This window comes from Chelonoidis abingdonii, chromosome 24 (genome assembly GCF_003597395.2).
Source record: "Chelonoidis abingdonii isolate Lonesome George chromosome 24, CheloAbing_2.0, whole genome shotgun sequence".
NCBI lineage: Eukaryota > Metazoa > Chordata > Testudines > Testudinidae > Chelonoidis > Chelonoidis abingdonii.
In genome coordinates this window covers 15,695,945-15,719,340 of record NC_133792.1, presented here as the reverse complement: position 1 = coordinate 15,719,340, position 23,396 = coordinate 15,695,945, and the positions used below count along the sequence as shown (strand labels likewise).

At 47.3% G+C, this 23,396-nt stretch overlaps 1 protein-coding gene across 9 annotated transcripts in view; it reads right to left on the bottom strand.

Annotated features, from left to right (window-relative positions):
* Positions 1 to 1,806: 1,806 nt before the first annotated feature.
* Positions 1,807 to 23,396, bottom strand: part of PLPP7 (phospholipid phosphatase 7 (inactive)) — a 60,252-nt gene continuing 38,662 nt past the window's right edge. For 7 of the 9 annotated variants that reach the window (XM_075060666.1, XM_075060667.1, XM_075060668.1 and 4 more), the window contains 2 exons: positions 19,187 to 19,660; positions 1,807 to 2,650 (listed from right to left, as the gene is read on the bottom strand). In XM_075060666.1, coding sequence (XP_074916767.1) covers positions 2,286 to 2,650; positions 19,187 to 19,637 — 816 coding nt within the window. In that variant the 5' untranslated portion in view covers positions 19,638 to 19,660 and the 3' untranslated portion in view covers positions 1,807 to 2,285. The remainder of the gene's footprint in view (positions 2,651 to 19,186; positions 19,661 to 23,396) is intronic. The other 2 variants (XM_075060665.1, XM_032797695.2) reach the window with 1 other exon arrangement.

Genomic DNA, 23,396 nt, shown 5'->3' with positions numbered 1-23,396 from the left:
TACCTCCCCATCCCCTATACACACCTAACCCACTACTCCTCAAACAACTGACAGACCAACCCTTCGGCACTTGGGTGCTCTCCAAGAACATGGGTGCTGCTTTCCTGGAAAAGAAACAGGATCTGGACTCAGCGTTCGCCTTTCCCCTTCCCTGTCACACTCACTACAATCACAGGCCTTTCCCAGAAAAAGACTTCTTTAGGAGCTGCTCACAGGGGAAGCTCCATAAGATTCAATTGTCTTTAAATGCATCTCTCACTACATTCTGCCTGCTGTAATTTCAGCGTGGCAAGAGCATTCAATTGATGCCTTTGAAGGCTCTTTACTGTCTTCCCCAGCTGGAGATGTCTGCCTGGGATAGGTGCTTCATATTAATTATCACACAACAACAACAAATATTAAACACCTGCATCAGCCTTTAGCTAAAATGCTTTCTCTGTCTCACCAGGCAGTTTCTACACAAATTACACTACTCATGTTCTCTCTTACATGGATCCTACGGAATCAGTGGTCTGGTCTCTCATTTGGTAGGCGAGTCAGAGGGAGTGGGCAGATACTTACATCTTTGGGATCCAGATCCCACAGGTAGTGATGCACAGGAGCGGGGATGGGAATGCAGCACCGGCAGGCTGCCACCATGTGGGCCAGGTTTGGCTGGCTTGTATGACTTAATGTGGGGGGGAGGGGGGGGCATCAAGGACTCAGAAGTAGGAGAAAGACAGAAGCCCATCCTGGAGCAGTGAAGAAGCACCTAACCATGGGAGACCCTGATGTTCTGGTGGGGTCCTCCACCAAATGCCATGACCCCGTTTCTGAAGAGGAAGAAGACAGTTTTCAAAACCTGCGGCTTCCCCACATGGTCATCGCATTATGCATCCGAGATGGATCACATTTTTCAAATACATTCAATTTTGATATAAACTGACCAATTTTCAGGATGATAGCTCAAAACAACAATGCTGTGTGCTTGTGCTGCACTTGCCAGCCAATAATCTCAAGAGTTCACAAACATCAGTTAACTCAGCCTCACAACCCAGGAAGGCTAAGATCATTACCCCCATTTTACAGATGGGGAAACGGAGGCATGGGGTAATGAAGTCACTTGCCCAGGTCACAAAGCAAGTAAGCCATGCTCAGGAGTAGAAACAACAACTCTAGGCTTCCAAACCCTTACTCTGGCTAGAACACCATACTCCCTATGTTCTGGATTGCATTTCATCTGAGACTGGAACTGCCATGAAAATCACCGCTTACCACATTTTATTAATTGGCATGAATCTAAAATCATAGAAGTTAAGAGACAGAAAAGACTCACGGGGTCCCATCTAGTCCAGTCTTTCAAAATTGTCACGAACAGACAAAATCAAATCACCCACCCTTGACCATGAGGAAAGTGTGTATTTTATTTGTCCTTCCAAAAAAACAAACCCCGCTCCCCCCAACACATACACACATTCACCCTAGCTGAGCAGAATTTTAAATAGCTGATCTGGGGCCTAATTCAGCAAACTACTTAAGAAAACATTTAGCTTTAAGTATGTGCAGAAATTCATTCCTATTTAGCAAAACACATAAGCACGTGCTTAAGTTCCATTGGAGTTAAAAAGATTTAAGCACATATTCAAAATTAAGCATGTATGTTTTAAGTGCTCTAATCAGGGCCACTGTTCTGTCTCCCAAGGGCCAGTGCAGGACTGTTCCCTGCACGGCATTGTTCAGCCTTTATTTAAAAGTCCCAATCAATAGGTTTTTCACCACTTTCCCTTGGGAGATTCCCCCCATATATGATAAGAAACAAACATGGAAGAACTTTTATGATTATTTATTATCTGTGAGGTGCCGGCAGTGTGCCCGGCCCTGTACAAGACACAATCATTGGGCTGGCAGACAGAAAAAGCGCTGTAGAACTTCGCCCCAAAACGTTTTGCCTCCAAGAAGCTAATTAACGCATCCCAAAGGGATAACAGGTTTTCTGAGAACACACCTGGGGATCAGATGTGCACCATCCAAAGAGAACTCATTTTGTTATCTTTACTGCTTAGTTTGGTTACCATCCAAATGGGATTTTAAAAAGTGACCAAAATACTATGATGGCTGGCCCTTGTTTTGTTGAAGCCTAACCATCTGCAAGAAACATTTTTTTTCAGATAAGGGAGCAACAATAAAAAGACTACTACTACTTATGGAAGTTAATTATTTTCCCAATAAATATGAAGAATTATATTTAAAAAAAATGGAGAGAGAATCTTAAAGTGTCTGCTAGTTTCCATCAGGGATTCTTATGTTCACCAGATTGATATTATCATTTGACATGTGTTGGAAGACATCCACAACAACTCCACCAGCCTGAACTGCAAGTAGCCAAAGACAAAGCCGGACAAGACATCTGTGATATGGTGCCGTCCAATCATGATGCGGGAAAGCCCCACGCAGAAGGCCCAGAGGACCAGCAGGATCCGGAGTGGGATGGCCAAAACCAGGTGGTTGAGGAAGAATTTGGACACCATGGCAGCTCGGCTGGCGTGGCCGGCTGGGAAAGCATAGATGTCCATGGTCAAATAGTCCAAGAGGCCGGGGTGGACATCGTATGGGCCTCGGCGCTTGGCCAGCTTCTGCAATCCTGCCACAATCATGACGTCCAGGAGTAAGGCTGCAAAACAAGGGAGAAAGCGGGAAAGGTCATGGAGACAAGCAGACAGGTCACTGTTGGAAGATGTTCAACAAAGGAAAGGAAGGATCTCAGGTCAGCATTTGTGCTGGGGCAATAATTGTCTTTGCACTGAAGACCTGAGTTCAAATCTCGGCATAGGTGAAAACAAGTTTGGGCGCTTTCAGCCCTGGTTATCGCCAAAGCACTCTACAAACATTAATTGACCCTCCCCAAGCCCCCCCATGAAGTAGGCAAATATTATGTTATCCCTTTCTCACAGGAGGGAGAGCCTTAGGTCCAAAGAAGACAAATGACTCACCCAAGATCACAGAGCGAATCAGCAGTAGTGCTGGAATTAAAACTCCGGAGTTCCTAGCCCTATGCTTAGACAACAGTTCTCTAGCTTAGTCCCCATTTGTGTGCCAAAGGAAACAATCCTGCAATACAGCACGTTCTGCTGTACAGATGGTTGAGGCTGCAAGTCAGGAAGACTGAGCTGCAGTAGCAGAGCTGGCTGGGGGAAGTTTATGCAATCTCTGCCTGAAAGTAGGCTTAGCTCATGCCAGAGCTATTTAATTCCTTGTTCTCATGAGCCTTTAAAAAAAAGGCAACAAACACTTACAAATACAACAGCCTCTTCCCTCGCCACACCCACAGAATTCTACTGAACTGGTGGATTTCACTAGTGGGAGGACATTAAGAGATACTGACAGGTTAAAAATGGTATCGAGAAAATGGCCTCATCTGCATAACTAACACCACCTTGGTGAACTGAAAATGAAATGTGGTCATAATTCTCTTTGATTTCTCACTTCTTTTCTTTTTGCATTCTCTAGGGCTGGAGCAAAGAATACAGACCAGTCCACGTCACTGTGATTTCTAGTTCGTTTCCACTTTCTGCGTCTCAGATGTGAAGACTACCAATTTTACAGGACAGGATGGTTTGCTTTTTAGAAAACTCGCTATTGGAATTAATAAACAAAGAAATAAAATATTTGTGACATTTGTGCCGGATGTGGAAAAAGCTGCTTCTTCTGAGGCCTAGCTTGGAGGATCAAGCACAAAAAGAACAAACGATTGTACATGAGTCTGAGATGGTCCTGATGATGCAGACAGACACTCTCCTCCCATTCCCCCCATATAAATGGTGTGTGTGTGACATTCCTGTGTGTGAGAGAGACATAAATGTTAGAGACAGACAGTTCTTGCTTTCCAATTGCCACACGGGTGGTTTCTATATCTTTCCCAGCTCCTCTGCCTTAATTGCTCCTGTGCAGAAGTAATTTCCATTTCCCTCACTTAGACAGGTGCTGTTGATTTTATTCTTCAATTTGTTTAATCCCTTCATCTGCCTTTCTGCGGCGTTTCTAATTAGGTAGAGTGCTGATTTCAGCTCCTTGCTGGAAAGGAGCTGCAGTGACAGCAGATATACACCATAGCAGGCACAGCCTGCTCCATCCGCAGGAATGTCAGAAAGCCAGTTGCTTGTTTTCTCAGGGGCTGACTAACACTATTCACTTGAAGCTGCCAAGATTTTGCAGGGATTGGGGGACGGGAGGTGTTTCTGTATACAGGAAATGGCAAACAACAAGGTAAGCAGTTATCCCAGATACTGACACACCTTAGCCACAAGGCAAAAAACAAGGGCTCAATCCTGCAAAATGTTACTTGGGGGAGTAATCCCATTGACTTCAATTGAACTGCCCCCCATGATGAGTACTACAGAAAACCTTAAGTTAGCTAGCTAGTAAGAACAACAACAAAACTGTATTTATCCAAATAGACTAGAGGACAGGGGATTCATTTGGTTAAATGGGGCTTCTCCTTAAGAGAAGTTAGTTAGTCCAGGGACAGTAAAACAGCAATGCACATGGAGGGGATCACAATATCCATTCAGATAATCAGGAATAAGAAGGTCTCAACTCTCTATTGCTGCTCTGTAACATTCTTGTCAAAACTAGCTAGTGAATTCTGACTCACGGGTTATACCAGATACCTGCAAAGATGGCATCTTCACCAGTTGTGTTCTTCCCTGCATAGTGTCCAGGGGTGGCTCTAGACATTTCGCCGCCCCAAGCACGGCGGCATGCTGCAGGGGCGCTCTGCCGGTCGCAGGTCCTGTGGCTCTGGTGGACCTCCAGCAGGCGTGCCTGCGGAGGGTCCATGGTCCCGCGGCTTTGGTGAACCTCCCACAGGCATGCCGGCGGAGGATCTGCTCCACTAAAGCCGTGGGATCAGTGGACCCTCTGCAGACATCCCGCGGAAGGCAGCCTGCCTGCCGCCCTCCCGGTGACCGGCAGAGCAGCCCCTGCGGCATGCCAGCCCAAGAACGTGCTTGGCGTGCTGGGGCCTGGAGCCGCCCCTGATAATGTCTATCATGAATACATGCACCTTGAACACACACTCCTCTCAATATACATTTCAATACACCTTGAATAGCATCTTGCACGCAAAGCGTAGCCCATGCAAAGCTAAGCACCACAAGACCATAGACACAGGCGTAACTCAGAGGTAGCATATAGAGGCTGGAATTTGTTTCTGCAAAGCCCAAATGAGGGGTGGTTTGGCTCCAGATCCCATGTTATCAGAACCATCAAAGGGCACTAGATTGGGAAAAAAAATTCTGATTCCAGTTCATCTTTAGCATACATGAGAGGAAACAGTGTTGTAAATCCACTGTAGAGCATAGGGAACAAAAGTATTCCATTCCTAAACACAAGAGGCGGAGACAAAGGGGAGGAAGAGGGGAGGTTTACAGATGAGATTTGAAATGAGGTGGAGAGATTCAATGAGGCAGAGTGATGCAGAGAGGCTGTTCAAGACAGCAGGGGGCTTCCCAGGAGAAAGATCTTGCACTAACAATGGTGAGATTGTGAGAAGAAACGCCAACAGTGGGTGCTCCTGTATTGTGTGTGTTAGGAGTTCTCAACCTTTTTCTTTCTGAGCCCCCACAACATGCTATAAAAACTCCATGGCCCACGACAACTATTTTTCTGCATATAAAAGCCAGGGCTGGTGCTAGGGAGTAGCAAGCAGAGCAGTTGCCAGGGGCCCCACGCCAGAGGGGACCCCGCAAAGCTAAGTTGCTCAGGCTTTGGCTCAGGTCAGGGGCCTTGCAGCACCAGGCTTCAGCCCCATGCAATTGGGCTTCTGCTTTCTGCCTTTGGCCCCAACAAGTCTAATGCCAGGCCTGGTTGGCAGACTCCCTGAAACCTGCTTGTGGCCCCCCAGGGGGCGCCAGGGTGAGAACCACTGGTGTGTGAGATGCACTAGCTGGGCAGGAGGGAAGCTTAGCTAGGGACAGAATTTCAGGTCTGTCGCTGTTCATTCTGTAATAGTATTTGAACAGAAGGGGGGTTCCCTTGTGTTTCAAGATTTGCTAAGACTGATTTTTCACAGGGGTGCAAGGAATTGCAAAAATAGGCCAGCGATCTTTGAACCAGCCAGCCATTCACTGTCGTTTCTTGTTAGAAACCAAATGTTGTCAGCAAAGCTAACAGCTGCAGAGGGCAACCGTTCAGCTTGGCTAATCACTGTGGGGAAGTCTTGCTTAACCCTGACAGCGATCCAGGTGGTCTTGTAGGCTCAGACTCTCATTTTGCTTCATGAGCTGCAGCTGGACACCAGCTTCAGAACCCTTATCACTATTCCTGTTAGGGCCCCGATTCAGCAAAGTACGGACGCACATACCAAATCAGGGCCTATTATACTATTTCTAGTAGCTGGTCTCTCATGTGAACCAAGAAAGTGGCCATTGCTCTCCCTGGGCATAAGCTGCAAGCCCTGAGGCTCTGGGATAGGATCATCTTGTTCTGAAATGGACACTTGCTTTAGCCTCACTGGACTTATGCGTGACTTAATAAAGGGGCAAGTTAGACACATTCAAATTACTTTGGTAATGCAGTCCGTGGCCCCTAGCTGCTAGGTCCTAGCAATGACCTAGGCAGCATCGGTTGTGAGAGTCAGCCTGGGAGCTAGAGAGCCTCAAAGAGTCAATGGGTCTGTCTGTGCCTTTTCCAGCAGCCTCAATAATATTCATTACAACCAACACCTGTCCCTTCTCTACCACGAGATACTACAGCTTGGTGCTTTTTCTGTCCCCTTCCCCTGCACTGTGGTCACCACCACCGAACAGCTTGTTCCCTGATGCGTCTGCAGCAGCCTCAGCGGTGCCCTGGCTCTGAAGCTCAATGCCGGGCGGCTCACCCCAGCCCTAGAGCACAGACCCAATTGGCACTTTTAAACCGCACACCAAAGCAAAGGTTCTAACCTTGCCCTCCCTGGCTTGCTTATCCTTCACCGCTTGCCCTGGGGGAAACACTACGCCAGAGTGAATCAGCGCATGGTGTTACCGCAGTTCTAACAGAGTCAGCAAACAGGCCAGCCTTCAGAAATAGATACAAATGGTGCAGTCACTCAGGGAGCACCTAGTCCAGCTCATATCCCCCTGCAATTCCCCAACCTACATTCTTGTTTGGATGGAGGCTGTGGGCTGGCTGAACTGACCTCCCCCATCACTGTTTCAATCTTGCAGCCCAGGGCAGGTAGGATTCTCTCTCCAGAGCTGGCCTGCTGCGTGCACAGGAAATACAAAAATAAAGGGCTACATTTCTAGCAGACTGTATGAACTGCACTTGCAAACTCTGCCAGCACATCCATTTTGCGTGAGTACATGTTGATTTACAACTGGCATCTGCACACCCAGTTCCCCTGACCTTTGCACTCAACATGGAAACACAGGCAAAATCTTTGGGCCCAGATACTTGATGACTATAGAAAATTTGGCTCCTGCAACTCTACCCTATCCAGGAGAGCCAGAGGTCTCGGAAGAGAGCCTGAAACTGGCTCTCCAGCCTGCACTTGCACTGCTCCCTAGCAAAAACGGCAAAATGTCACCTGAGCCAAAAGTGTGATTGGCTGCAGAGCGGAATTTTTATTGCAACAGTGCCCCAGCAGAACATCTAGGTGCCATTAGATAATTTTAGGAGCACATCAAATATTTCAAGGGAGGGAATCAATTCTCCTTTCCTTCCCTTTAGGTTTAACCCTCCCCCCACCTCCACTTTATGTTTTTCAATGGCATGTGCCCAATTTCTCCTGTGACCCAATGTTTTTAAAAAATGGGCAAAAATCTCCCAAAGTGCAAATCGAGATGGTTTCACAACTCTACTCAGCACATAAAACCAAGGGCCAAATCTTATCTATCTAGGGAGATTTAATGTGAGATATCTAAATAGCTAAAATCTGGCCTCTGATGCTTGCCCACTGGATTCCCATTGAAATTAATGGAAGCCACATGGGTAGCTATTAGCTCTGCTAACAGAGAAAGGGTAAATGTATCTACCTTGTTGCTACTGCATTCAGGAACTATGTAAAAGTTGCAGCTCAGTAACAGAGAGGTAGTAGCCTCCTGCATAGACTGGTTAGGGACAAGCTTAGAAGTGTTAATACTTCCATTCATGTCTTCAAAAACGTGCTCTCTAACATCCCCATTAAAGGAAGTCTGAATAAAAGGATTTCCCTCTTTGTGGTTTCTTTCCTTTCTGGTGTTCTGAGGTGTGAGTGCTGCCGCTGTCCCTTTAAGAAAAGGTTCTGAAGTAGATTCAGGGGTGATGATCTTAAAGGAACAGCAGCTCTTGCTGACTGTGCAGGAAGGCTGGCTGACTCCCATAGGTTGGAGCAAGAGAAGCGACTCCAGGCATGTGGGTCTGGGGAGATGTTTATATGGATAAGTTCTCCGATGATTACTGGGTGCAGTACCAAAAAAGACAAAAAGAAAGCCCCAAAGACTTTTGCTTTGGCTGCTCCTGCAGGTACTCACATGGAATCACTCAAATGAGCAAGGACAACTCTTGGCAGTAAGGGCTCTATGATAAATATCAACTAAAAATCAAAGCCAGGACCCAATGGTTCAGCTAGTAACTCCCAGGCATCATTACCACCTGCCAGTCATGGGGGTAGATGGGAAAAGGGGAGGTGAGATAGGTGAAGAGAAACTCACTGAAGCAGGGAGAACTTACAATGAGCTCAGAAAACAGCCTGAGAGTAATACTGTATCAGCGAGTTCTGCAGATAAAGCCCTATCCTCAGATGAATCCCTATGGATGTTAGGGCATGGGCAGTCTGGCTAATCTCTATTCATTACTTGTATTACAACTGACTGGAGGATAGCTAATGTGATGCCAATTTTTAAAAAGGGCTCCAGAGATGAACCTGGCAACTACAGGCCAGTAAACCTCACTTCAGTACTGGGCAAATTGGCTGAAACTATTGTAAAGAACAAAATTGTCAGACACATAGATAAACATAATTTGTTGGGAAATAGTCAACATGTTTTTTGTAAAGGGAAATCATGCCTCACCAATCTAGTAGAATTCTTTGAGGGAGTCAACAAGCATGCGGACAAAGGAGATCCAGTGGATACAGTGTATTTAGATTTTCAGAAAGCCTTTGACAAGGTCCCTCACCAAAGGATCTTAAGCAAAATAAGCGGTCATGGGATAAGAGGGAAAGTTCTCTCATGGATTGGTAACTAGTTAAAAAATAGGAAACAAAGCGTAGGAATAGTCAGTTTTCACAGTGGAGAAAGGTAAATAGTGGTGTCCCCCAGGGATCTGTACTGGGCCCAGTCCTATTTAACATATTCATAAACAATCTGGAAAAAGGGGTAAACAGTGAGGTGGCAAAATTTGAAGATATACAAATACTACTCAGATAGTTAAGTCCCCGCGACTGCGAAGAGCTACAAAAGGATCTCACAAAATGGGTGACTGGGAAACAAAATGGCAGATGAATTGTAATGTTGATAAATGCAAAGCAGTGCACATTGGAAATCATAATCCTAACTATATATATACACAATGATGGGGTCTAAATTAGCTGTTACCACTCAAGAAAGGAATCTTGGAGTCACTGTGGATAGTTCTCTGAAATCATCCACTCAATGTGCAGCGACAGTCAAAAAAACAATCAGAATGTTGGGAATCATCAAGAAAGGGATAGATAATAAGAGAAAATATCATATTGGCTCTATATAAATCCATGGCATGCCCACACCTTGAATACTGTGTGCAGATGTGGTCGCCCCATCTCAAAAAAAGATATATTGGAACTGGACAAGTTTCAGAAAAGAGCAACAAAAATGATTGAGGGGTATGGAACAGCTTTCGTATGAGGAGAGATCGATCAGACCAGGACTTTTCAGCTTGGAAAAGAGGCGACTAAGCGTAGGATATGATAGAGGTCTATAAAATCATAAGAGGTATAGAGAATGTAAATAAGGAAGTATTATTTACTCCTTCTCGTAATACAGGAACAAGGGGCCACCAAATGAAATTAATAGGTAGCAGGTTTAAAACAAACACAAGAAAGTATTTTTTCAGGCAATGCACTGTCAACCTCTGCAACTCCTTGCTGGAGGGTGTTGGAGGCCAACACTATAACGGTGTTCAAAAGGGAACTAGATTAATGGAAGATTGGTCCATCAATGGCTATTAGCCAGGATGGGAAGGAATGATGTCCCTAGCCTCAGTTTGCCAGAAGCCGGGATTGGGTGACAGGGCATGGATCACTTGATGATAACTGTCTGTTCATTCCCTTTGGGGCACCTGCCGTTGGCCACTGTCAAAGGACAGGATACTGGGCTTGATGGACCTTTGGTCTGACCCAGTATGGCCGTTCTTATTACACTAGAACGCAGAGGCTCCAATCTGAATCAGGGCTCCACTGGGCTAGGCACTGTGTGAACATAAAGTAAAAAGACAACTGCTCCCCTGCAGAGCTCACAATAGCCATGGCTGTGGTAATACACAGAGTCAAAGGTCAAGCTAAAACCAAGTACTTTCAAGGCTGTGATTCTCATCTCCTGGAAGTTGTGGCACCAAGGTGGTTCATGAAGCTGTTTTCTGGAACTCATGCCATTTCAACAGCACCTACTGCTTGTGTGGAAAACTTCCCAAGTGTAAGCTGCTATAGAAATTAGTTTTCCTGAACATGTAGCCTTGGGGAATGTGCAAGCTATACCATTCCCAACAAGGATATAAATTGATGGGCCTGGTCTTCTAAAGCCCTGAGGTCAGTAGAAGCGGGAGCTGCTCACCAACTCTGAAAGTCCAGCCCGCTCCTTCTCAATATTCTTTCTGAAATGTAAAATGATCAGGTTCACCTGCCACACACATCAATGGAGACAGTGGCCACACATGGCACAATGAACTTAAACAATAACTAATTATGATATAGTGCAGCATTTGGGGGAGGTCGTTTTTCAGTCAGAACACCACAAAGGATTCTGGGACATGGGGGTCCCAGGAGGATAATATGGTGGAGGAATTTGGGGTCATTAGAATTTTAAAAAGTTAGACTCCTTCTCCTAGCTTATCAGAAAACAGCCTTGAGTGAAACCACAGGCTGCCTAGAGAGCTTCCCCTTGGATATAAGATACCCTTGGGAGAGGGGCAATTTGTATCTTAGAACCAATTACTTAGCATGGCTGCTTTCCAAATTTGCTCTGCCATGCACATGCTCTAGAATTCTGGAGAAGAGAAGAGGAAAGGGTGAGCACAGTGAAAACACCTCGTGCTGTGGAGGAGCTGGGCCTCTATGGGGCACTTGCCTCTGAACATCTTGTTTATTGGGTTGAAACAGATCTGTTTCCAAACCCCAGTTACCTATAAATCCTGCTATGTGCAGAGGCGAGCTGACACGCTGTGAGACCTCTCCCACAACTGTCCAGCTATCTCGGATAGAGATTGCACAAATACTGCACTGATAATACCCATGACGACACCACAATAGTACCGGGGTATCCCATAATGGCAACCATGCCCACACAGTGCTAATGCATCCTGTAATGGCATCATATAGCACGAGACTGCATGGTGCACAGGCAACCCCTAACAACAGCATAGAACATGAGACCACTGCATCCACGTAACTAGACTGGACTTATGGTCCGTGTCTCTCGTGGGAGGGAAGGCTGGGGCCAGGTGCGGAAAGGAAAGGAAAGCAGAACGTTTTGTGTGTGAGGAGAAGGAAGAGAAGTGCTTTGTGCTGGTCACCCACTAGTGATGCAATGCCTAGCCTGGGCAACCCATAATGTCATAATTAAGGCCCAGCTTCAGCTAAGTACATAAGCACGCTGAAGCCACACTTCATTGCTGAACAGGGATAAACTGCATTTAAGCATGCGTTTAAGTCCCATCGGCTCCAATGAAAGTGGAATTAGCCTCTTAGATTTTTTTTTTTTTATAGCCTTGGAGGATTTACAGCACCTCCCACCTGTAGAACTCAAAGCACTTTCCTAATATTGATGACTTGGGCCTCTCAGTGCCCCAGGGAGAGTGATAAAGGGGAGCCAGGGGCAGAAACCTGAAATCACATCTAAGAAATCCTCTAACGAAGTGGAGCTTTTCAGCCTGGCTCTGCCAGGAAGAGGAGAAAACCTCTAAATACTGTCCTTACTTTCTACTCCAGACTGACAGCAAGGGCCCCTGAGCCCCTCAACACTCCCCACCAATCCTCTGGCGGCCTTAAAAAAAGGCAACTGGAATCTGCACTCCTGTCCTCATTTCCCCCCAACTACTCCTCTTGTCAAGCTGAATCAGAGGCAAACACACACACATTGCCCATGGGGCGGGAGCCATCACTGAGGCTTCTCCCAGCAGAAGGAGGATCCATCGAATAACTACTTCCAGGGGTACTTTAGAGTTCAGAGCTGGGGGAGGAGGATCCAGACAGCTGTCCCCTGCAGGATAGCACAGAAATACAGCCAATTTCCCCCTCCCCCATTTAACCACCACAGCACTTCCCTTCTCTTTGAATCTGCATTTGGCCTCAGGGCATACCACCTTCTTCTGAAGTGCTGGGCATTAGTCATGGCTGAGACAGCTGATTAATCTAGCTGGACCAGTGCTCTGGCAGGGATCCTACATAGGTCCTGGTTTCTGCCCTGCAGCAGCTAAGCATGTGCTAGTGTGTCACCAGGCCTGCCACTATATGAAGGGACACGCAGACTCATTATAGGGTTGTCCTTTAACAGCATATATTTGCTTTAACTACAGCAGGCGGGATGAGAAGGAGGAGGAGGGGAGGCCAGTGAGTTGGATGCAATTTGTCATTTATCGATGCCTGGACTCATCAGTGAGGATGGGACAAGAGGGGAGGGAGACATGGGGCAAAGGACCCGAGGCTTTTACTGCAGCACCTGAGAAGGATAATGAGAGAGATTTGCAGCATGACGGGTGATGAAGAGGAATGTTCACTCCCAATTTGAGACAGTGTGGATGGGGCATGCAGAGAGCACTGGAGGTGGATGTGTCTGAGGTTAGCTCCGATCAACACCCACCATGGGCCGGTCACATTAACCCACTTGACATTTAAAAGTTTCTACCTCACTGGGCAGACAGGCTGCCAAGATTTCAGCAGGCAAATCAGATCCCAGGAGGGGAGGCTAGGCAAGCATCTCTTGTGTATTCCAGGGTAACAAGCTGGAGACGGGACCACCTCCGAACAGAGTGCCTGAGCAGGGAATGTACACGCAAGCCGCCGGGTCTTCAGAAGCGGTTTCCTCCACCATTGGAACATAATTTGTTTCTCCTTAATTCAGATGCTCCCTAACATGTTGATGAGATAATTAAAAAAAAAAAAATCAATGTATCTGGCCTAAAGGCAATCCCACCTGGGCCCCACCAGCTCTGCTGCACATGGACTGACCGTGGGCAGGTCTACACTAAAAACACTGCATTGGCGCAACTGCTTTGATGCTTAAGTGAAGATGCTCCAAGACTTAGGGGAGAGAGCTTTCCCATGGGCATAGTTAATCTGCCTCCCCGAAAGGCAATAGCTATATTGACAGGAGAAGCACTGCCATCAACATAGTGCTGTCTACGTAAGGGGTTAGGTCGGTGTAACTGTGTTGCTATGGGGTGTGGATTTTTCAGACCTGAGTGATAAAGGGTAAGTCTATACTACCTGCTAGATTGGCGGGTAGTGATCGATCTATCGGGGATCGATTTATTGCGTCTAGTGTAGACGCGATAAAATTGATCCTTGATTGCTTTGTCCGCGACTCCGCAACTCCACCACGGTTAGAGACTGAAGCGGAGTTGACGGGGGAGCGGCAGCGGTCTACTCGCCGCCGTCCTCACGGCCAGGTAAATTGACCTAGGATATGCGCTATTCGCGTAGCTGAAGTTGCGTATCTTAGGTCAACCCCCCCTCCCCTCCCAGTGTAGACCTAGCTGTAGTTAAACGGACATAGGTCTATAGTGTAGACCTGGCCGTCTGGCATGCCACTCTCCTTAAGAGCAGAGGAGGAGGTAACTCATTGCTTGGGTTGTGTCCAGGCTACTGAGCCCCAAGACTCGATAGAAAGGATATGTCTACACTGCAGTCAAGGGGTGTGATTCCACCTTGTGTAGACATCTCTGAGCTAGTTCAGGTCCCGGAACAGAGATACCAGGGTAGTGCATGCTTCAGTATGGGCTAGATGCATTTCTGGAGCCTGTGAGGGCATGGCTTGACTGCTACCAGCACCCAAGCTAGCAAAGGTATGTCTAAACGGGCTGCAATCACACTCCTTGATTCCAGTGTAGACATACCCACAGCTACATGAACAATGAGCCTGCCTCCACTGCAGGGGTATTCACCTACTACTCTCTAAACTCCCAGAGTCCTGTCCCTGGATGTACTAGGCTCAGTATAAAGTCAGGGATGGATTTGCAGGATAGTTCCAAAGTCCTGGTCAGGAATCTATAGGGGACTTCCCCAGGACATTACAGCCTGGTTTCCCACTTCTCCTGGCTACTTGGGGCTTCCCAGATCTTAAGGCTGGCTCTGCATACAGGGGACAGACTGAAGTGAGCGTGCCTCAACCTTTCGCTGACTTTTATGAAGAGGGAAATCCCCCTACCCCAACCTTTCACCCTCATTCAGGCACACAGCAAATCCTTACCCTGATGCTACGAAACAAAAGGATCCGTCCACTTCATTAGGTACTGCTTCTTTGAGGGTGATACATCCCTTGTGACAAAGCCAACATACGACTTAGATACAGCAAGCACGGCTGGTAATGGACGGTAACATCTTATTTAAAATTTAAGGGCCAGGTCCCCTAACCATTGTAGCTTCACTAAAGTCAATGGAGCTATGCCACTCTGCACCAGGTAAATAAATAAACTTCTCCCCACCACCAAACCTCATTCAAAAGTAACACGATCTAGTTGGCTCCTAATGGGGTGAGATGCACAAGCTGAGGGATAGGACCCTGGATTTCCTGGCAGAGCAGGGGACTAGGAATCAGCACCCTGGATTTTTGTGGCAAATCCAGCAAGCCACAGTCAGATGTGGCACCGATGCCCCAGAACCTGGGGCTGGCATCTCCACTGACATGCACGTTGTGTAAGCATTTATGTCTATGCAAGCTGAGTGCAAAATGCTACCAAATCCACACGGTAGCACTTGCCACTCACCTTGCACAGGCGTGTAGGACTGCACCAAGAGCAAGCCAATGGATAATCAGCCCCCTGAAGCCAAACTGCCTGATGTTAGAGACCAGTATAACAAACCAGGTGTCCCACAGTCAGTTTTACACTGACAGTTCATCAGGTTTCCCCAGCCTGGTTACTAAATGAAATTAACCAAAAGGGGGGCTTTGTGCAGCCAAAGGCCGAGTCCTTCAAAAGAGGACTTTTGTGTCCCTCATATCTCCAAGAGGGATGAGCCCCTGGTACCAGCCAGCCCAGCTCCTTCACAGCACCTCAGGCCTGATTCTCTTTTCACTCATACCAGTGTAAATCAGGAGTAACTCCACTGAAGTCAACAGTGTAAACAACAGCAGAATCAGCCACTTCCTTCCGTGTGCTGGGGGAATTAACTAAATTCCTTGGGCCCAAACAAGCTTCCCTTATGGACAGAGCCCCTGACAGCCACTCAGCATGGCCTTGGATGAGACAGCTCTCCTCTCTCTGGCTCAACTTCCCCAGTGATAAAGTGGGGATGATACCAGCTCCTTCCTTCCTAACAGGGTTGGGAACTAACAGACTCACATTTGTACAGCATTTGAACACCCTTGCATTAAAAGGTGCCACAAGAAGGTTCACTATTACTATTCTATTATTATCCCCAGAAGTACAGCCTTCTGTAGGAAGAAATGATTTAAAGCCAGTGCCTGCCCTGACTCACTACCAGGGAGCTGGAGTACTTACCCTTAATGAGGATTTTTGAGTAGGGGAAAGGGGTGAAGATGGAACTGATACTATCAGGGCTCAATGGGGAGTATCCTTGGAATCAGAGCTTGCATTAGAACAAAAAGGGGCCTAATGCTGGGCAACAGAATCAAGCCCCTCCAGGCTTACGAGATTTCTGGATCCAGAAAGCATCAGTTTATCGAGCTCAATCGGTTTGGTTTTAACAAAGGGAAGGTTAAGGGATGACTTGATCACTGTCTATATGTAACTATATGGGGAAGAAAAATTTGATAACAGAGGGCTCTTCAGTCTAGCAGATAAAGGTATAAAATGATCCAATGGCTGGAAGTTGAAACTACTTACATTATTTAGATAGGACTAATTTTACACTAGAAAAAAGGTACTTTTTTTTTAAAAACAGTGAGAGTTATTAACCATTGAAACAACTTGCCAAAGGAAGTGTTGGATTCTCTATCACTTAAAGAAACAGCCAAAATTTCTAAAGATCTGCTTTAGTTCTAAAAGAAATTAATTCAGGGACGTCCAGCGGTACTCAAAACGTCTGACTAGACGATCACAATGGTTCCTTCTGACTTTATAACTTATGATTCTATGAACTTGGGCCCATTTCTGCTAGATGGATTAGAATCCAAACAACAGATCCTGTCCCCCTTCAGCCTTGGGAAAGTTTGGATTGGGATTGGCACACTGGCCTCAACTTGCCAACTGTGGCAATTTTATCGTGAGTTCCACGATATTTGATTTTCTCCAGCTGCTGGAGTCAGATGAGTAGCTGAAAATCTCAGCTCTCATTTAAAGAAGGTGAGTTTCTAGCCCTCCTTATTGCAGAGAAAAACTTGAAAATGTGGCCTCTAAATGCTCCAAATAAAATGAACCCACATTGTACGGCTTTAAATCTCGTGATTTTTAAGCCAATCATGATTTTGGGGGCCTGATTCGTGATTTTTGAACAGATGAGACTGGCAGTACCCAGGCCTCACTCTCCTGAAAGCGTGTTCTAGCAGAGGAGCCCTTATAATGGGACAGATACCCTCTTCTTAGCGACAGGCTGTGATTCTGCTTCTTTACTTTGGTTGCTCGGCGTTTGTGGCTGAGGATGAAGCAGAGGTGAATTAATAAATCTCAGCATGGATGGCAAATGTGTGGGCCAACATGGGTCCACTGGGCCTAGGGAGAGGATCCACAGCTGGGATCCATGCTATGCGGAGGGCTAGATGGGGATGGCGCAGAGCTAGATTTCAGCATCCCCACTCCAAACATCCCATCCTACAGTCGGGAAGTTTTCACCCAGCGCACAGCTCGGGGGCGTGTAGCTCACTCTCCATCTGCAGCTGTGCCTCTGCCAGGTCCCCAGTCCTGTTTCAGCAATCTCCTTACTCCTTCACTTTGCAAAGCCTCATTACAAATCCTAAACAAGCACTTTGTGATGGGCTGGCTCCCTGCCCAGAGACTGCATCAGAAATTCTGCTTGCGGTCTCAGACTCTGAGGGGGCTGGGGGAAGGGAGGAAAGCCAAGTGGGGTGAACAGCTTTGCTGCTTCCCCTTCCAAAGGGTCAGGGCAAGGGTGGGAAGAACCCATTCCCTCAGACCTATCCCCTACCCAGAAGGGCTTTGTTATCACCAAGTACCACAGGATCGGAACTGCGTATGGGGCTGAGCCAAACCAAAAGGGTGACAGAGGATGTTGGACAGTATCAGCAAACCAAGTTTCTTGCGGGGAGGTAAAGTCAGTGATGGGAGCTCTGTCTCCTTCTGAAGGAGAACTGAGACATTTAAAAGGTCACTGAAATATTCAGGGATCCGCCTAGGGAAAAAATCCCAGACTCTTAGTGAGAAGCAACTCACAAAACAGAGGAGCAGGGAGAGACACATTCGCAGGCCATACCACGCCCTTCTCATTCTCTTAAGTACAATGGTTCTTGTGGCCACTGGCTGGGTCCACCAACCCCACATCCCTAGTTAGGTCTTTCATCTTGACAGCACTTAGTTATTATGGCAATGGGCACTCTATAAATAGGCAGATCTCTGCCCTCCTAATTTTGGGCCTTTCACTGGCCACTCCTGTTGTATCTGCCCCCCCGTGTACACAGTAATGGCAAGTCTAGGTGGGGAGATGATGGAAATGTGACTAAGGGGATCCAGGGGACAGAAATATCTCCATGTGTCTTGTTCCGAGTCTCCAGCAATCTCCCTAATATTTCCCTATCTGGAAACTGCCTAGTTACTATGGCAACGGGTGTTAGACAAAGTACACCATTCTTTAAATCATTAGGGGATGAAACTAGCCTTTACATTTCCTGTGAAGAAGAACAAGATCAAAAATAACAATTTGTTTTTGTAGGTCACTGGGAGCTGGGCTAAGATTTGGGGGAAACCCAGCAGAGGCTATTTTGGGCACCACCTCAGAACTGAGGGGATCTACCGATGTGGGCTTTGTGTTCCCAAGAGGCCAGGTGCTAGCAGCTGTGTGGCTAAGTGTGAATAACCTGTGAGAAGGGGGCCAGCCCAGGACTGCTTCATATTTGGAATCGTAGCTTTGCAGTGAAAAGGGCAAGTGACTAAAAAAAAAAAAATAAAAAAGCAAAAGCTGAAATTAGCATTTGATCACTGGATTGAAAATGTTCAGATGCCCAGAGCGGCAGGCTTCCCAGGGCCCAGAGGTTAGCCTTGCACAGGATATAGGCTCTGCCAGGGGCCTTTAGTTCCTTACCAATTGGTCCTCATAGTCTTTTAAAAGGGGCTTCTCTCTGCTCAGTAAGGCGAAGCAGAGCAGCAGCTGATGGTGCAGGAGAGGCACCTGCTGAAGGAAGGGAAGCAGATCAAAGAAGCAGGAGCAGGCCGGAGACAAGACTCCCTTTGGGGGATCTGAGAAGAGGAGCCTGAGTCTGTTCAAGGCAAGGAAAGGGGGGCACAAAACATTTGCAGAGAGATATTAAACTTGGGTGACTCTGATCCCCATTTTTCCTTTAACCACCCTCGAATGAAATCTTAATTCATCTTTAAATCTTCCCCAGCTAAGCCTCTGAGAGGCAGATACAGGGTAAATGAAGGATATGGCTGACAGCATCAAAGCCATAAGGTTTTCCTGCCCACAGGTTTGGTCACTAACTGTCCCAGGTCCCATTCTGCTAGTCTCACATTGCACAGGACCTTACTCCAGGAATAGCCCAATGGAAGTCAGCTGAACTACTTATGCAGGAAGGCACAGAACCTAGCATGCGCCCTCTAGGCCCTTACGCTGGCCCATCATCGTGGCATCAGAGCGCCTTCCTGCTGTCCCTTGCGACTAGGGGCTGGGCTTTGAGTGCAAGAAGTGGAGTATTTTACTCACCTAGCAGCAGGTTCATGAGGACCTCCTGTCCTGCCAGCGTGCTGCTCTTCACCAGGCAGATGAGTGTGCCCCCGATCCAGGGTACGCCATGCCCTGTGATCCCGATGAGTGTGATCATGGACCGGGCGCTGCCCCATGACGAGGCGCTGCTGGCACAGACCCCCAGCCTCTTGGACATGCAGATATCGATGGCCAGCAGGGAGTTGAAGGCAATTCCCTTGAAGGAGGGGTTCAGCTGCATGCAGTCCTCCTCGGGAAGCTGCTGCGATTGCCTCCGCTCCTTGGTGCCCTCGTTTTGGATGGGAGCCAGACCAGACTGGCTGCCCTGCTTTCTGCTGGAGCTCCTGGTCTCCTGGTTCCCTTTCATGGGCTGGTTCAACGAGAGGAACTCAGCCCTGTTCAGGACATTGTTCCGCTCTCTGGCTCTGGCCCGGCTTTGGGATGCTGGCATTGTGGAGCCTCCCTAGATGAAACCTGCTTTCAAAAAACTGTACAGGAGAGAAATCCCTCTTCCCTTCCAATCAGCTCTCCCCACCTCCCCCCTTCAGAGAGAGAAATTTGGTAAGCGACACAGATTCCCTTCTTGTTCAGTCCCCCCTAGCACAGACTGCAGCTGTTAAATATAGAGCAAGGAATGCACATGGCTGTTTACTTCATGGGCCTAGCAAGCTTGGAAGAAAAATTAATGCCAGGCTGGGCAGCCAGTCCAACACCAGAAGAAAGGTTAAACAGCCAATGGATACAGAGAAGAGGAGGGGAATTCTATATGCCAAAGGTTGGTTGCTTCAGGCCTGGTCTATTTAAATCTTCCAATTGCTTATATCCCCAGGGCTGCAGGGGAGACTGGGAAATGTAGTTTTTCACCATGTTCGTCCCTCTGATTTAATAGAGGAATTAGAGCTGAAAAAGATCACCCCATCCCCTCTCCCTACCAGGGCAGGATTAATCCCTGCAGGCTGTTGTGCAGCCTGGGTTTGAAATATCAAGAGATGGGGCTTCCTTGGGGCACTGTCAGGGAGTTTGTCCAGATCTTTTCCCTTGCTTAGTTTCAACCCCATGGCTCATAATTGGCCCCCTTGTCCCCCTCTTGCGTTGCCCTAAATAATTCCTCTCACACCTCGGTGTTAACTGCCTTCAGATATCACTAGTCCAATATTCCCCACACCCAGCCACCTTTTCTAAACTCCTGCAGTAACTGCTCCACCAGCCCGCTAGCCTCCGGGCCGTAGGTGTAGCAGCACCTGTCTTTGGATTAAGAGAGATGCCAGATTGCTAACAATTTCCCTTTTCTCTACCACCCGCCACACTGAGTCTGGCCTCATTGTAGCACGTTTGGACTACATTGCACAGAATCACAGAACCCTGATTCCCAGCAGCTGACAGGCGACACCTGCAAACTCAAATCACTGCAGAAGATTACAATGCAGTTAGCATCTGTAGCTGAGCAAGGTGTGACCAGAGAGACTGTAAGGCACGAGATTCAAGCGGAAGGAGAGTATGGGAAAACCAACAGGCTCAGGGAATAGGACGTGACTGGTTTATTAGGGAGAGGTGTTATGAGGTGGTTATAGATAACAGGAATGTTACTAGGAGACCGACTGATGCTGCATAGGTTTGAGTGGGATGGGGAGTTCAGGGGTTTAAATCAAAGAACTTTATGGGGCAGGGGGCAGAAAGGAAAGAGGGGCAACAGAATGACCTCGGGAAAGCCAGCAGTTAATAAAATGGACTGTATTAGGTAAGACTCTTCCCCTCTGCCTCAAAGTGTCTTACCAGTAGTTAGTTCCAAACTCAGTTTTCCTAACACACTCTGGCCATTTCTCTCATCCCAGCCCCACTACTTGTAGTTTGGTGTCCAGTTCAGTTATCAGCCCATATAGGAAGTGCTGCCTGGGCTGCCAAGGGGAGGGAGAAATGTCTTTTACCACCTGACCCAGCAGAAGCGATTTCAGCTTTGATTGCTAGGTAGAGATGCCTGCACCCAAGTTCCTCAGGTAAGCTGCGGCACTCTGTGGCTTCAGCCCCAGCCACCTCAGCACCACCTATGTTGTCTGACACCTCAGCTCCCTGCACTGCCTTGAAGCACCTCAGTTTACGTCTGTCCACTACCTCAAAGCCAACCACTGTCTTGAAGCTACCTCTGTAAGGAGTCTTCAGAGAAGAGTCAAAGCCCTACGGTGGAAGGGCGTCTCAACAGAAGCCAGTCTACCCATTCAAATTACTTACTTATACTTTGTCCAGTAACTGCTACTGAGCTATGCAAGGTCACAAACAAGGTTACGGTGACTTCTCACCATAGGCATATTTGATGCAGTTCTCTTGTCCCTTAATTTCCCACCACAGACAACAGCATTTTACTGCCCCCAAACTCAAAACTTAACTGTGTCTTAACTAAAATGCACCAAACTGTTACATAACTGAAATGCAAATGAGGCCTGGCCCATTCAGTCATTTGCCCTTGCTCACCAATAGTTGCCAGAAGAGAGCTCTCTGCGCTACAGAGCCCCTCTCCAACTGGAGTTCTCATGCAACTCTGGGCTGCTCTTCTCCCCGTTCACAGACAGATGTCAACAGCGAGCTCCCTACTCTTGCTTCAGGCCATATCTGCATAGGGGCTCAGATCAAGCTCCTTAATGCAATATACACAGGATAGCAGAGGACAGCTTGGGCCAGCCCCCAACCAAGTTGTTCCCACCCACCCCTTGTGTGGGTAGTAGTCACACCTCAGTAGATCTAAATGCTGTTGGGATTAGAATCTTTGCCATGTAAGGTTTGGATCTACAGCTCAATGGATCTCTGCTTAATCTGGCACTGCTTGGAAAGGAATTAGGGGTGTCTCCAGAGACATTTCTCTGCAGCCCTGTTGGCCAGGCTGAGTCTTTTGGAGGGGATGCCTTTGCAACTTTGACCCCTCCAAATAGTGACAGGAGCAATATTGACGGTATTGCTGGATTGCCCTTCAAGCCACAAGGCGTCTGTGTGTCTCAGTTTCCACATCTGTCAAGCGATATAATATGCACCCATCTTTATCAAGGGCCTTGAAATCCTCAGATGATAGGCAGTGCAATTAAAGATCACCACTGCCCCATGATACACGCACATTCCTTGGTTCCAGTGCTGTTTATCAATATGAGCATTAACTCATACATTGCATGGGAGAGCTGAAACCATCCGGAGGAGGTGGTTTTGGCTTTGGAGGATAATAAAATGAAATAAAATAAATAAAACTTTGCACATCTATTGCACCTTTCATCTGAGTCTCTCAAAGGGAGTCGCAAGAATTAATTAAGCATCACCACAGCCCTGTGGAGGGAGGTGGTATAAGACTTTGTTATAGACAAACTGGCACAGAGAGCTTAACCCATAACGTGCCCAAGCAAATCAGTGGCAGAGCTAATAAAGGCACCCAGGAGTCCCAACTCCTCTTTTTCTGACCACCAGATATCTATAGAGGGGGAATGTAACAGGTAAACAATATATTTTAGTCTAATGCAGCTTCTTAGCCTCTGTTGCCCCAAGGATCTACCACTGCTATGTGATGACCAGCTGAGGACAGAACTCTTTCACTGCATTGCAGCAAACTTTTCTGTCCCCTCCCCTCTCCAAACACACCTATCATCCCAGGAGCAACACCCCAGCTTGATTTGTAAAGACAGCTACTACACACGTGTATATGTAATACACGCAACCACACACTTGTGCAGACAGAAAAGAGGCAGCACAGGAGCACTGTAACTAGTACACCACAGACACGCAGTAGATCCTATTTGATCAGAGTTATGCAGCTGCATTCTTACGATATCAGAGAAGTCAATATCCCTGTTACTACTGGTCTGCCAATACTCTGTGCAGAGGTTCCATAGCGTGGGAAAAATCACAGCCCATGTGCCATTGGCTCGACGAGTAACTGCTTTAACTTTATGATAGCCGTCACTCTTGCTCTGCATGGCCCAGACATTCCTACTGCCTACTGCAGGGGTGTTGCTCTATGGGGCTGTTTGTAATGCAGTTTTTGTGGCAATAGTCCTAACAACCAGGAGGAAGGGTTCTGTCTCTCTGGGCCATGGCTAGTGGGAAAGGAGGTTGTTACTAGGCAGTTTCCCTAGTGGAGTAATCACAGGGAAAAATACTTTGAAAGCAAACACTGGGCGTTAATTTTAAATCTGATGGGTCTCTCTCCTGCCAACTACTTTCCAGAACATCGGCGACA